The 16,049-nt window shown below is 38.7% G+C and overlaps 1 protein-coding gene across 3 annotated transcripts in view; it reads left to right on the top strand.

Moving 5' to 3' along the window:
• The window catches only part of kif1c (kinesin family member 1C), a 29,497-nt gene that overhangs the window by 2,602 nt on the left and 10,846 nt on the right, over positions 1-16,049 (top strand). For 2 of the 3 annotated variants that reach the window (XM_037758902.1, XM_037758900.1), the window contains exons 3-14: positions 5,999-6,126; positions 7,586-7,662; positions 7,773-7,851; positions 12,239-12,339; positions 12,423-12,488; positions 12,568-12,746; positions 12,854-12,965; positions 13,543-13,620; positions 13,746-13,811; positions 13,916-13,994; positions 15,123-15,201; positions 15,296-15,444. In XM_037758902.1, coding sequence (XP_037614830.1) covers positions 6,021-6,126; positions 7,586-7,662; positions 7,773-7,851; positions 12,239-12,339; positions 12,423-12,488; positions 12,568-12,746; positions 12,854-12,965; positions 13,543-13,620; positions 13,746-13,811; positions 13,916-13,994; positions 15,123-15,201; positions 15,296-15,444 — 1,171 coding nt within the window. In that variant the 5' untranslated portion in view covers positions 5,999-6,020. Of the gene's footprint in view, positions 1-4,747; positions 5,432-5,998; positions 6,127-7,585; positions 7,663-7,772; positions 7,852-12,238; positions 12,340-12,422; positions 12,489-12,567; positions 12,747-12,853; positions 12,966-13,542; positions 13,621-13,745; positions 13,812-13,915; positions 13,995-15,122; positions 15,202-15,295; positions 15,445-16,049 lie in introns of those variants that run through there. The other variant, XM_037758901.1, reaches the window with a different exon arrangement.

The following is a 16,049-nucleotide window of genomic DNA, read 5'->3' as shown; positions in this document are numbered from 1 at the left end:
TCTCTTCTGCCTTTCTTTCAGACATTTGCTGGACTTTTTTTTCCCGACATTTTCCGACTTTTTTCCGCACATTTTTCAAACTTTTTTTCAGACATTTTCAGGCTTTCCTTTTCCGACATTTTCAGACTTTTTTTTCGCTCATTTTTTCAGAATGTTTCAGAATTTTTTTCCGTCATTTTCCGACTTTTGTTTTCTTACATTTTTTCGAAATTTTTTCAGACATTTCCAGACTTTTTTTCAATGTTTTTGGGACTTTTTTCCGCACATTTTTCAGAATTTTTCAGACTTTTTTTCTGACAATTTGCATTTTCATACTTTTTTCGTATGCTCTTAAATTCTGTTTATTCCAGTTTCAGTCTGTTTTAAAGACTCATTTAATACCTCCATCATTATTTCTCTCTTCTCTCCATCGATCCATGACGGATTTCTTGATCCATGTTTTCAGATTAGACATGATTATTATTATTGTTTTATTCTGGATGGACGTGAGGCGCTGCGTTATCGTCAGGCCTAAACAGGAAGTGGAAAAACTAAAACCTCGTTAGCGTCTCCAGCGGATCGATCTGAATAATGAGAGACGTTCAGAGGCAACAGAGACTCACCTCTGCTCGCCGTTCATGTCTCTCTGTCGCTAAAGTTAGCCTGTTAGCAGGCATCTCAGCTATCTGAGTGTGTGTGTGTGTGTGTGTGTGTGAGTGTGAGTGTGAGTGTGTGTGTGTGTGAGTGTGTTGTGTATTTTTAGCTGCATGTTGTTTGGATTCTGCTCTGATGTTTTGAGGCAACACCACACGACTGATATCAGGAGAGTCTGTGACACGTCGGTCCCTGGACCAATCAGAGCTCGCCGCCTGGCACCACCTGTGTGATGTCATCAGGAAGGAGGAGCTAGGAAGGAGGAGCTAGGAAGGAGGAGCTAGGAACGAGAGCGTAAAGAAATGATGGCGTTTTGGTGTCGTACTCGGCGAGAGAAAGCAAACGTCTCTCAGCAGTTAGCGCTCAGGCTAGTTAGCATCCAGCTGTAGCGTTTAGCTCAGTTAGCTCAGTTAGCCCAGATGTTAGCTCAGTTAGCCCAGATGTTCCTGTTAACAGGATGACGTACAGACTGTAAACCCCCTGAGGCAAATATCTCAAATATCCACCTGGACCGTTGTAGACCAGTTTACCGGAGACGGAGACGGAGAACGACTCCAAACATGAGGAAGTGGAATATTTGTTAATATTTGTTGTCTGGATATTTTATAGAACTTTATTACGATTTATAACAAAGCAGTCTTTTTTTGGATTTTATATGCATTGGAAATTTTAAAAATAAATAATTCTAAATAAAACATCATTTGAAAAAAATAAATCGTAATAAATAAATAAAATAGAAATAATCAAATTTAGCAATTAAAAGCATCATTATTTTGTGATCAAATTTTATTTTAAAGATATGCATTGGAAATAAAAAAAATACATTATTAAAAACAAAACATTAATTATAAAAAACATTTAAATAAATACATTAATAATAAATCAATAAAATAGAAATAATAAAATGTAGCATTTAAAAAGTACTTTTTTGTGATCAAATTTTATTTGCTTTAAAGATATGCATTGGAAATCAACACAAAAAATACATAATTCAAAACAAAACATTAACTGAAAATAATAATAAATAAATACAAATAATCAAATGTAGCAATTAAAAGCAATATTTTTAATTCAAAACAAAACATTTATTAGAAAAAAATAAAGTAATAATAAATAAACAAAATAAAAATAATACAATGTAGCTATTAAAATCAATAATATTGTTAATTCAAAACAAAACATTAATTGTAAAAGATTTAAATAAAGTAATAATAAATAAATAATAAATAAAATTGAGTTATTAAAAGCAATACTTTTTTAAATTAAAAAACAAAACATTAATTAAAAAAAATAAAATTAAGTAATAATATATAAATATAATAAAATATAGCAATTAAAAGCAAAACGTTTTATTCCCAGTCTTTACTGGATTATGACACATTTTTTAGCCGTAAAAGAATTTGTCTTAGAGTATAAAAGAAATAAATATTTTATTTTATTATTTGATCAAAATAAATACATATCTATCTCAGACTAATAATCTGAGCAGACTTTCATTGTCTCCTTCAGTCCGTTCAGTCAGTGCTGAGGATCCGTCGATTTATAGGTGCTGCCACTAATTTTATCATTTCATAAACTAAACAATCAATCGATTAGTTGAGAAAATACTTGGCAGATTAATCAATAATGTAAATAATTGTTAGATGAGATCTGAACCTGAAAACAAAAACAGCAACAATCCAGAATCTGTATCTTCAGTTTCCACCAGACTCCATGAGAAAAACAGTGAATTTAACTTCACACCAACTCAGTCAGACTTCCTCTCTGAACTAATCAGTCAACACACACCCTGATACTGGTGTGTGTGTGTGTGTGTGTGTGTGTGTGTGTGTGTGTGTGTGTGTGTGTGTGTGTGTGTGTGTGTGTGTGTGTGTGTGTGTGTGTGATTTATCGGTGCAGCTCTGGTTGTGTTGTTTGACTGCTGATGCCAGTATTTCCCACTGCCTGTGAACGCAGCGCTGGTCATTGTCATGTGAACAGGACGTTCAAGTCAAACAGTGTCGGAGAGTCTGAGTGCTTTACAAACTGGGCGTTGGGTCGAGCTGATGGCTATCTTTAGCTGTGTGTGAGAGTGTGAGTGTGTGTGTGTGTGTGTGTGTGAGTGTGTGGTATGAAGACCATTCATTATCACATTCCTCCAGAGAGGCCTCCACATGGGAACGAGCTCCGTCTGTGTCTCCACATGACTGTAATCACATCCCAGCGTGATCCCATCAGATGATCAATAAATCAATCAATAAGAGCTGATCAGAGCCGATCAGAGCTGATCAGAGCGGCAGCGTCTCCACACAGCAGCAGATCACACCCACTTCCTGATGATGTCATTATCTCTGGTTATCTCCATGCACAATAAACACCTTTAGAGATCAGAGAGAAGAGCCGCTGCAGAACTCCACTGAGTCTTCATGTTTTAGTTTCCTTCAGTCTCACAGTGATCCGGGATAGAAGTCTGATCAATGATGGTTCACTGCAGACGGGAGCTGATCACTGAGGATTCAGCATAATAATATAGGGCCGTATGAATGTACCATATTTAGAGGCTGAATAACAGAAACAGCTCTCTATATAATACAAGACAAGACATGATCCCGTTCTCCATCGTCAGCTAGCCCAAAACAAACAAACGCTGAGCTGAATAGATGGTTTCAAAGATATGCATCGGAAATGAACACAAAAAAAGACATACTTCAAAACAAAACATTAATTGAAAAAAATAAAATAATAATAAATAAATAAATATGATTCATTTATTAATAAATAAATAAAATACAAATAATATAATTTAGCAATTAACAGCAATACTTTTTGTGATCAAATGTTATTGGTAATTAAAAAATACATAATTCAAAACAAAACATCAATTGAAAGAAAATAAAATTAATAAAATAATAATGAATAAATAAAATTTAAAAAATGTAGCAATAAAAAGCAATATATTTATAATAAATTAAATTAATAATTAATACATCAAATAGAAATAATAAAATGTAGCAGTTGAAAGCAAATTATTGGTTTTAAAGATATGCATTGGAAATTAACACCAAAAAAATACATAATTCAAAACAAAATATTAATTGAAAAAAAATAAAATAATAATAAATAAATAAAATGGAGTTTATTAATAAATAAATAAAATAATTTAGAAATAAAAAGTAATATTTTTTGTGATCAAATGTTATTGGTTTTAAAGATATGCATTGGAAATTAACACCAAAAAAATACATAATTCAAAACGAAATATGAATTGAAAAAAATACAAATAAATAAAATAATAAATAAATAAAATAAAAAAATGTAGCATTAAAAAGCATTTTTTAATAATAAATAAAATAATAATTAATAAATTAATTAAATTAATAATAAATAGAATAAAAAGATAAAGAAAAATATAAAGATTTGAAAATTTAAAATGAGTTTATTAACGTTGAGAGCTCAATAGATGATGAATGTTTGATGAGTGGATTCAGATTGTTAGCGTTAGCTGCTAATCTCTCAGAGAGACGATGACGAAGGAATGAGATGAATGTTTATCATGATTTAGAGTCAGCAGCCCGTTGAAGAGTTCAAGCTGAGAGGAACCACAGACATGACTGGAATCTGTCTCTGTCTGTCTCCGTCTGTCTCTGTCTCTCTCTGTCTGTCTCTGTCTCTCTCTGTCTGTCTCCGTCTCTGTCTGTCTCTGTCTCTGTCTCTGTCTCTGTCTGTCTCTGTCTGTGTCTGTGTAAACAGCTGGTTAGTTTGACTAACAGCAGCTTTACATCCAGCCCAGCCTGTCCAACCACACACTACTGTGTGTGTTACTGTGTTAGTGTTAGTGTGTGTGTGCATGCCTGTGCTGTGATGTCAGCGTGGTCGCTGGTATGCAGGCTGCTGCTTCACCTCGACACACCACCACCACCACCCGGCACAGTGTGTGTGTGTGTGTGTGTGTGTGTCCTCCAGCTTGTCTGTTTGCTGAGTTCCTGCTGTGTTGACGGAGCAAACACACACTGTTTAACCTCTCTCTCTCTCTCTCTCTCTCCGTGTGTGTGTGTGTGTGTGCTGTTAGCAGCTAGTGAGCTAACTGCTAGCATCACAACACTGAGGCGTTAAACCCAGAGAGAGAGAGAGAGAGAGGAGGGTTTCATCAGGATCTGGATCAGAGGTGATGAAGCACCTGGTCGATGACATCACAGCGTGACTGTGGCCACCATGTCATTTGTTTATATTTGCATCCTGAGCGTCGTCGTCTCTGTTGTTGTTGACGACGGAGACATCGAGACATTTGATCCCTTAAAGTAGAAGTTTTTTTTATTTATACTTTATACAAGTCGTCTGTCTCTCAATTCTGTCTGACTTCCTGTGTGACTTCCTGTGTGACTTCCTGTCTGACTTCCTGTCTGACTTCCTGCCTGACTTCCTGCCTGACTTCCTGCCTGACTTCCTGTCTGACTTCCTGTCTGATATCTGTAGTTTCTATCAACCCAATCAGGAGGTAGTGGGGAGGTCGTTGGGGACTATTTTCAGCGGCGGATGAATCCTCATGGTGTGTTTGAGTTTCTGTAGTTCCAACAGAGTGAGACCTCCTGATTGTGTCCCTCGTATCAGATCAATACTTTAAGCTGTTTAACCCTCAGACGTTGATCGGTCCGCTCTGATTGGACGGAGACGTCTGAGAGATGATTGACGAGCCGATCAATAACAGTAGAGTGTGTGTGTGTGTTTAAAGGCCTGAGGCTGGGGCGTTCGACATAGACTGACAAAGAGAGACAAAGAGAGACAAAGAGAGACAAAGAGAGAGAGAGACAATAGAAAGAAGGTGAGATGAGACGGAGAGACGACGGAGGTGAAAATGAGGCTGCTGTGGTTTCCATGGCGACGAGGAAACACATAACAGAGCACAGGAATGTAAAGAGAGAGAGAGGAAATAAGTGGAAACATGAAAGAAAGAGAGGAAGGAAAGAATGAAGGGAGGAGGAGGAGGAGGAGGGAACAGGAAAGAGAGAGAATGAAGAGCAGAGAGAGAGAGAGAGAGAGAGGATGGAAAAAAGAGACGAATAAAAAAAGTAAAGAGGGGAAAAAAGAGGAGAAGAGTTGAGATGCAGGGAGATGAAATGAAAAGAAGGAGGGGAAAGTAAAGGAGAGATGGAAAAAAGGGAAAATCCTCGGGTGGAAAAAAGAGGAGGAGAGAAAAAGAGCGGGAAGGAGAGAGAGTTCGCTGGTCGTTCCTCGTTCTGCTCTGAGAGGAGAAGAAGATTCATGATCTCTAGAAAGCTGTTGATCACTGGAGCCTACATCTCCCAGAATGCACCTGGACAGTGTTTCATTAAAACCTCCAGTCTGTAACGTGTGTGTCTGACCGAGCTCTCTGATTGGCTGCCCTCAGGTGGAGTGGGCGGAGCCGAGCGATGGCGGGCGCGTCGGTGAAGGTGGCGGTTCGAGTCCGCCCGTTCAACTCCAGAGAGACGGGACGCAACGCCAAGTGTGTCATCCAGATGCAGGGAAACACCACCTGTAAGACGCAACGCACGCACGCACACACACACACACACACACACACACACACACACACACACACACACACACACACGCACACACGTTCACATACATTAGGCATGCACGTGTCGGCGTAAACAGATTTACTCTGAGGCTGGTTGCTTAGTTACAGTAAAAACAGAGTCTAAGTTTAGAAGCAAAGAGACGAAACTCTGCCGCCATTTTGGACTGAAAACTCTTCTTATATTTATAATATTCTATTGTTCAACACAGTAAAGAATAAATATATATAAAGAAAAATAAATATAATAATAAATACATTTAATAAAAATAATAAAATTCAGCAATTAAGTGTTTTTATTGGATTAAATTTTATTGGATTCAAAGATATGCATTGGAAATAAAAAAAACATTCATTGTAAAAATAATTAATAATAAATACATAAATAAAAATAATAAAATTGATCAATTGTAAGCAATACTTTTTTGTGAACAAATTTTATTAGTTTTAAAGATATGCATTGGAAATAACAAAATTTAAAAATACATAATTCAAAACAAAATAACAATTGAAAAAAATACAAATAAATAAAATAAAAACTACATCATTTAAAAAAAAATATGAATCGAAAAAAATAAAAATAATAAAATGTACCATTTAAAAGAAATGCTTTTTGTGATCAAATGGAAATTAACACATAAATACATAATTCAAAGCGAGACATTAATTGAAATTGAAATGAATAGTTCAACACAGACCACTTCAGTAGAGACATTAAAGTTCTTACAATAGAATAGAAATAAGGTAGTTTTACTTTTGTACGTCTCTTTGTTGGAGGACGTTTTACTGACGTCTGGTACTCGCTTTCAGTCCAAAATGGCGGAAGCGTAGCTCTGCTGCTGGGTGCTGATGTTGACATGAAACAAACTATTGACTTTCACTCTTATCAATATATACGTTGATTTGTCGTCATTTTCAAAGGTCTCCGTTTCCACCCGTCCAGACTGAAGCAGTATGAACCCCAAATAAACACAAATAATATCAGTGAAAAGTCTGAATTCATGCTTCGTCAGGTCTGTTACCATGACGACAAGCAGACAACCTTTACAATGCTTGTTTTCTGGAGTCTGGTTGGATCGGCGTCGGCTATGCTAACAGCTGCTCCGTCAACATAAAGTCGTCCAGGCTGTTCTCTAGTTTTAATGAAGGCTTTAAACAGGCCTCAGCAATCCCAGAATGCCTCTGCCCGTCATGTGACCTCTGACCCCGCTGCTATTTAAACACACAGCAGTTTATTAATAGAGGTTTCTGCAGCGGGGCTGTTTGTAGCCGTCCGCTCTTTAAACACCGGGGGACATATTTCAGATCACTTTCTCTGTTCAGATCTCACCTTCAGGGCAGGAGTCACATGACCAAGCTGTTTGATGGTTCCCCTCTCTCTCTCTCTCTCTCTCTCTCTCTCTCTCTCTCTTCCAGGTATCTCCAACCCCAAACAGGTCAAAGATGGAGCCAAGAACTTCACCTTCGACTACTCCTACTGGTCACACACAACGGTGATCTCACACACAACAACACATATAAACCATTAATCAGGTACACACAGAGACGGTAATAACCAGGTGTGTGTGTGTGTGTGTGTGTGTGTGTGTTTGTTTTTGTGCAGAATGAGGACCCCGGCTTTGCATGTCAGAGGCAGGTGTACAAGGACATCGGAGAGGAGATGCTGCTGCACGCCTTTGAAGGTAAACCACTCTGACCACGCTCATGTTTATTCATCAACATCAACCACATCACCTTCAACATCTGTCTGCACACTGAGCTGAACAACAGCTGGGATAAAGATAGTAGTGATCCTGCTGATGCTAATGCTAACTATCATATATATAGTGATGGTGCTACAGAGGCTAATGCTAATGCTGCTGATGTTATTCTTCATGCTAATAGTCTGAGTGAGAACGTTAATACTGATGATAATATTTCACATGTTTGATGATGCTACAGATGCTAATGAAGTTATGGATATTGATGGTGATGCTAATGATGCTAGTGATGATGCTGCAGATGTTAACGTTGATGCTAGTGATAGTAGTGATGATGCTGCAGATGTTAACGTTGATGCTAGTGATAGGAGTGATGATGCTGCAGATGTTAACGTTGATGCTAGTGATAGGAGTGATGATGCTGCAGATGTTAACTTTGATGCTACTGATGCTACTGATGCTAGTGATGATGCTACAGATGTTAACGTTGATGCTAATGATGCTAGTGATGATGCTGCAGATGTTAACGTTGATGCTTCTGATGCTAGTGATGATGCTGCAGATGTTAACGTTGATGCTAGTGATAGTAGTGATGATGCTACAGATGTTAACGTTGATGCTAATGATAGTAGTGATGATGCTGTAGATGTTAACGTTGATGCTAGTGATAGTAGTGATGATGCTGCAGATGTTAACGTTGATGCTAGTGATAGTAGTGATGATGCTGCAGATGTTAACGTTGATGCTAGTGATAGTAGTGATGATGCTACAGATGTTAACGTTGATGCTAGTGATAGTAGTGATGATGCTACAGATGTTAACTTTGATGCTACTGATGCTAGTGATGATGCTACAGATGTTAACGTTGATGCTAGTGATAGTAGTGATGATGCTGCAGATGTTAACGTTGATGCTAGTGATAGTAGTGATGATGCTACAGATGTTAACGTTGATGCTAGTGATAGTAGTGATGATGCTGCAGATGTTAACGTTGATGCTAGTGATAGTAGTGATGATGCTGCAGATGTTAACGTTGATGCTCATGATAGTAGTGATGATGCTGCAGATGTTAACGTTGATGCTAGTGATAGTAGTGATGATGCTGCAGATGTTAACGTTGATGCTCATGATAGTAGTGATGATGCTGCAAATGTTAACGTTGATGCTCGTGATAGTAGTGATGATGCTGCAGATGTTAACGTTGATGCTAGTGATAGTAGTGATGATGCTGCAGATGTTAACGTTGATGCTAGTGATAGTAGTGATGATGCTGCAGATGCTAACGTTGATGCTAGTGATAGTAGTGATGATGCTGCAGATGTTAACGTTGATGCTAGTGATAGTAGTGATGATGCTACAGATGTTAACGTTGATGCTAGTGATAGTAGTGATGATGCTGCAGATGTTAACGTTGATGCTAGTGATAGTAGTGATGATGCTGCAGATGCTAACGTTGATGCTAGTGATAGTAGTGATGATGCTGCAGATGTTAACGTTGATGCTAGTGATAGTAGTGATGATGCTACAGATGTTAACGTTGATGCTAGTGATAGTAGTGATGATGCTGCAGATGTTAACGTTGATGCTAGTGATAGTAGTGATGATGCTACAGATGTTAACGTTGATGCTCATGATAGTAGTGATGATGCTGCAGATGTTAACGTTGATGCTAGTGATAGTAGTGATGATGCTACAGATGTTAACGTTGATGCTAGTGATAGTAGTGATGATGCTGCAGATGTTAACGTTGATGCTAGTGATAGTAGTGATGATGCTGCAGATGTTAACGTTGATGCTAGTGATAGTAGTGATGATGCTGCAGATGCTAACGTTGATGCTAGTGATAGTAGTGATGATGCTGCAGATGTTAACGTTGATGCTAGTGATAGTAGTGATGATGCTGCAGATGCTAACGTTGATGCTAGTGATAGTAGTGATGATGCTGCAGATGTTAACGTTGATGCTCATGATAGTAGTGATGATGCTGCAGATGTTAACGTTGATGCTAGTGATAGTAGTGATGATGCTGCAGATGTTAACGTTGATGCTAGTGATAGTAGTGATGATGCTGCAGATGTTAACGTTGATGCTAGTGATAGTAGTGATGATGCTGCAGATGTTAACGTTGATGCTAGTGATAGTAGTGATGATGCTGCAGATGCTAACGTTGATGCTAGTGATAGTAGTGATGATGCTGCAGATGTTAACGTTGATGCTAGTGATAGTAGTGATGATGCTACAGATGTTAACGTTGATGCTAGTGATAGTAGTGATGATGCTGCAGATGTTAACGTTGATGCTAGTGATAGTAGTGATGATGCTACAGATGTTAACGTTGATGCTCATGATAGTAGTGATGATGCTGCAGATGTTAACGTTGATGCTAGTGATAGTAGTGATGATGCTACAGATGTTAACGTTGATGCTAGTGATAGTAGTGATGATGCTGCAGATGTTAACGTTGATGCTAGTGATAGTAGTGATGATGCTGCAGATGTTAACGTTGATGCTAGTGATAGTAGTGATGATGCTGCAGATGCTAACGTTGATGCTAGTGATAGTAGTGATGATGCTGCAGATGTTAACGTTGATGCTAGTGATAGTAGTGATGATGCTGCAGATGCTAACGTTGATGCTAGTGATAGTAGTGATGATGCTGCAGATGTTAACGTTGATGCTCATGATAGTAGTGATGATGCTGCAGATGTTAACGTTGATGCTAGTGATAGTAGTGATGATGCTGCAGATGCTAACGTTGATGCTAGTGATAGTAGTGATGATGCTGCAGATGTTAACGTTGATGCTAGTGATAGTAGTGATGATGCTACAGATGTTAACGTTGATGCTAGTGATAGTAGTGATGATGCTGCAGATGTTAACGTTGATGCTAGTGATAGTAGTGATGATGCTGCAGATGTTAACGTTGATGCTAGTGATAGTGATGATGCTGCAGATGTTAACGTTGATGCTCATGATAGTAGTGATGATGCTGCAGATGTTAACGTTGATGCTCATGATAGTAGTGATGATGCTGCAGATGTTAACGTTGATGCTAGTGATAGTAGTGATGATGCTGCAGATGTTAACGTTGATGCTAGTGATAGTAGTGATGATGCTGCAGATGCTAACGTTGATGCTAGTGATAGTAGTGATGATGCTGCAGATGTTAACGTTGATGCTAGTGATAGTAGTGATGATGCTGCAGATGCTAACGTTGATGCTAGTGATAGTAGTGATGATGCTACAGATGTTAACGTTGATGCTAGTGATAGTAGTGATGATGCTGCAGATGTTAACGTTGATGCTAGTGATAGTAGTGATGATGCTACAGATGTTAACGTTGATGCTAGTGATAGTAGTGATGATGCTGCAGATGCTAACGTTGATGCTAGTGATAGTAGTGATGATGCTGCAGATGTTAACGTTGATGCTAGTGATAGTAGTGATGATGCTGCAGATGTTAACGTTGATGCTAGTGATAGTAGTGATGATGCTGCAGATGTTAACGTTGATGCTAGTGATAGTAGTGATGATGCTACAGATGTTAACGTTGATGCTAGTGATAGTAGTGATGATGCTGCAGATGTTAACGTTGATGCTAGTGATAGTAGTGATGATGCTACAGATGTTAACGTTGATGCTAGTGATAGTAGTGATGATGCTGCAGATGTTAACGTTGATGCTAGTGATAGTAGTGATGATGCTACAGATGTTAACGTTGATGCTAGTGATAGTAGTGATGATGCTGCAGATGCTAACGTTGATGCTAGTGATAGTAGTGATGATGCTGCAGATGTTAACGTTGATGCTCATGATAGTAGTGATGATGCTGCAGATGTTAACGTTGATGCTCATGATAGTAGTGATGATGCTGCAGATGTTAACGTTGATGCTAGTGATAGTAGTGATGATGCTACAGATGTTAACGTTGATGCTAGTGATAGTAGTGATGATGCTACAGATGTTAACGTTGATGCTAGTGATAGTAGTGATGATGCTACAGATGTTAACGTTGATGCTAGTGATAGTAGTGATGATGCTGCAGATGTTAACGTTGATGCTAGTGATAGTAGTGATGATGCTGCAGATGCTAACGTTGATGCTAGTGATAGTAGTGATGATGCTGCAGATGTTAACGTTGATGCTCATGATAGTAGTGATGATGCTGCAGATGTTAACGTTGATGCTCATGATAGTAGTGATGATGCTGCAGATGCTAATGAAGTTATGGATGTCAATGGTGATGTTAATGATGCTAATGAAGTTAAAGCTGCTAATGATGCTAATGATGCTAATGAAGTTAAAGCTGCTAATGATGATGCTAATGATGCTAATAATAAATGACATTATGATGATGCTTGTGTTCCAGGATACAACGTGTGTATTTTTGCATACGGCCAGACGGGTGGAGGAAAGAGCTACACCATGATGGGCAAACAGGAGCCTGGACAGGAAGGCATCATACCACAGGTCACTTTATCTCATCTGTTATTATTGATCTGTCTCTATATGGACTGAATGTGATTATTGATCCTCTGTGTCTCTGTGCTCAGCTGTGTGAGGACCTGTTTCAGAGAACAGGAGAGAACTCTGATCCTGACCTGACCTACTCCGTGGAGGTAACCTCCGTCTCATGTGTTCATTCACTCTGAGTCACTCGGTGAATATCCGGCTGAACGCTGTCTCCTCCACCTCCAGGTGTCCTACATGGAGATCTACTGTGAGCGGGTCCGGGATCTGTTGAACCCAAAGTCCCAGGGGACTCTGCGGGTCCGGGAGCATCCCATCCTGGGTCCCTACGTGGAGGACCTGTCCAAACTGGCCGTGACCGGATTCACCGACATCCGGGACCTGATGGACGCCGGCAACAAAGCTCGGTCAGCCATCTTCCTTTAGTCTTCCAGTGCTGCGTCGCCGTGTCCGCTAACATGCATGAGACCAGTCTGGGATTGATTATTTACACCTGATTGGTTATTGATTACAGGACGGTCGCGGCCACAAACATGAATGAGACGTCGTCCAGGTCGCACGCCGTCTTCACCATCGTCTTCACCCAAAAACGACGAGACCAGATGACCAGCCTGGATACCGAGAAGGTGTGTGATGCTACACATGCTTAATGGTGATGCTAGTGATGCTAGTGATGATGCTACACATGCTAATGAAGTTATGGGTGTTAATGGTGATGCTAATGATGCTAGTGATGCTAGTGATGCTAATGATGCTAGTGATGCAAGTGATGATGCTGCAGATGTTAATGTTGATGCTCATGATAGTAGTGACGATGCTACACATGCTAATGAAGTTACGGATATTAATGGTGATGCTAATGATGCTATTAATGCTAATGATAATGCTGCAGACTTTAACGTTGGTGCTCATGATAGTATTGATGATGCTAATGACGTTAAAGATGTTAATGGTGATGCTAATGATGCTAGTTATGATGATGCAGATGTTAACGTTGATGCTAGTGATAGTAGTGATGATGCTACACATGCTAATGAAGTTACGGATATTAATGGTGATGCTAATGATGCTAATGATGCTAATGATGCTAATGATGCTAATGATGCTAGTGAACAGCCCTTGCGAGGACTCGGCGTCCATACTGTCAAATGTCGTCTATAATCAGGATTTTGGACTTAAAGATGAAACTCTTGTCGCCTTCAGGTCAGCAAGATCAGTCTGGTGGACCTAGCTGGAAGCGAGCGAGCAGACTCCTCGGGGGCGAGGGGCACCCGGCTTAAGGTCAGAGGTCACGAGTGTCACGCCGGTGTCGGCTAACTAAAATCACGTCATTGTTTATCTACATTTACTCGTCATTCGCTGCACTTTTTAAATACATCATCTGTTTATATACTGTACGTTTACAGGAAGGAGCGAACATCAATAAATCTCTAACCACGTTGGGAAAAGTGATCTCAGCTTTGGCTGAAATGGTAGGTCAACACACACACTGGATATTTATACCGACGTTAAATAATACAATAATAATGTACAAAGTAGACGACAGAGTGAAGAATGACTCTTCTGTCCTCTGCAGCAGAGCAATAAGAAGAGGAAAAGTGACTTTATTCCCTACAGAGACTCTGTTCTCACCTGGCTACTGAAGGAAAACCTGGGTAAGTACGACTAGTATCACGACCAGAAGTACTGCAGCAGGAATATCACTACTGGTTGTGTTGAAACAAAACGTACCGTAACAATAATAGAACTATTATCTTCAGGATGAGCTGCACAAATACCTAACTAGTGGAAAGAAAATATCCAAAATACACATTTAGGTGTTTATTTTACTACTTTGTCTATTTGTGTCTGTAGATTTCTCCTAAATTCACCAAAAGTTAGCATTTCTCTTCTGGAAATGTATGAAAATTAGCGCATATTTAATTAGATAATGCCTTGTTTGCATATTTAAACATAACATTTCAGAAAACTTGTAATACAAAAAAAAATTGTCTTAATGTCAGTGATCAACTGGGGAAGTTTCATGGTGATATCTATTAGTTAATTTTTTTACCCTATTCACCTGTAGTGTCTTCAAAATGTATGACATTTTACGCCGTTTTCTCAAAATGAGTTTTTTCTCAGACTCTGAGTCATAAATCTCCACTTCGGCAGCTCTTACATCCACCAAACTTTACAGTTTCATTCCTCTCTATATTCTGAAGGTTCATACAGGGGGGTTTGTTCATATATCATTCATAGCCTGATTTATACAACATTTTATTACTAAAAACATGGAGAAAATCGATTTTGTTTTTTATGTCTGTTGACAGTATTTTCTGATTCATTGAGTGATATAAAGTAAAACTCTTTGACTCTAATATGTTAACAAAGTGAAAGAAGAATTTTGAACCTGGCTTTATCCAATGTTCAGATTTATGTTCTGGAAATGTATGAAAATTAGCACACATTTGATAAGATAATGCCTCGTTTGCATATTTAAACACAACATTTAAGAAAACTTGTAATACAGAAAATAATTGTCTTAATGAAATGAATCATCTGGTGAAGTTTCATGGTGATATCTATTAGTTAATATTTTTACCGTATTCACCTGTAGCGTCAAATGTATGAAAGTTTTGGACAGAACTAATAGCAAGACTAGTAGTAATATCAGGACTAACAGCACAAGGGCTCGTGTCTGGGTTACTGTCAGGGTATAAAACTATACTGTAGTACTGTTATACTGCTGTCTGATCATTTGTGAGTAATCGGTGATGACGTGGACGTTTGAACTGTTTCAGGAGGAAACTCTCGGACGGCCATGATCGCTGCTCTGAGTCCTGCTGACATCAACTATGAAGAAACACTGAGCACCCTGAGGTCAGATAGATATACTGCATATCACAGATTAGTGAAGTAGTAACAGATTCAACAGATGAATCCGGTTATAATCTAACCCTGATGTTGGTTCCAGGTACGCTGACCGGGCCAAACAGATCCGCTGTAACGCCATCATCAACGAAGATCCAAACGCCAAACTGATCCGAGAGCTGAAGGACGAAGTGGAACGACTGAGGAACCTGCTGTTCTCCCAGGGCCTGCAGGAGCTGCTGGACAACGCTGGTATATATATATATATACACTTTATATACTCTATACATTATAGTAATATATATACATTACATAATGTACACATTATGTAATGTATATACATTATATACTGTATACATTATAATGATATATATACATTACATAATGTACACATTATATACTGTATATAAACACTACAGACTATGGAACCACTAAATGTTCAATATTAAATGCAGTAAACAACGTTATGAATTAAATCATCCTGAGAATTAACTATTTAAAACATAAATGAATCAACAATTTGTTAAATAAATGAATAATGTTAAATATATTACACACTAGTAGACGTACTGGTAGACATATACAGGTGTTCATTCTGTACCTGGAACACACTGGAACAGTTGAATAGTTGTTTAAACGTGGTGGTATGTACAGAACAGCATGTCTATGTACACTATGGATATTTACAACCAGGATGACAGATTCCTGTTAAACCAGACTCTGTCTCTCTCTCTCTCTCTCTCTCTCTCTCTCTGTCTCTCTCTCTCTCTCTCTCTCTCTCTCTGTCTCTCTGTCTCTCTGTCTCTCTCTCTCTCTCTCTGTGTCTCTCTGTCTCTCTCTCTCTGTCTCTCTCTCTC

Source organism: Sebastes umbrosus, chromosome 22 (assembly GCF_015220745.1).
Source record: "Sebastes umbrosus isolate fSebUmb1 chromosome 22, fSebUmb1.pri, whole genome shotgun sequence".
NCBI classification, from domain to species: domain Eukaryota; kingdom Metazoa; phylum Chordata; class Actinopteri; order Perciformes; family Sebastidae; genus Sebastes; species Sebastes umbrosus.
This window is presented reverse-complemented; position numbering and strand designations above follow the sequence as displayed.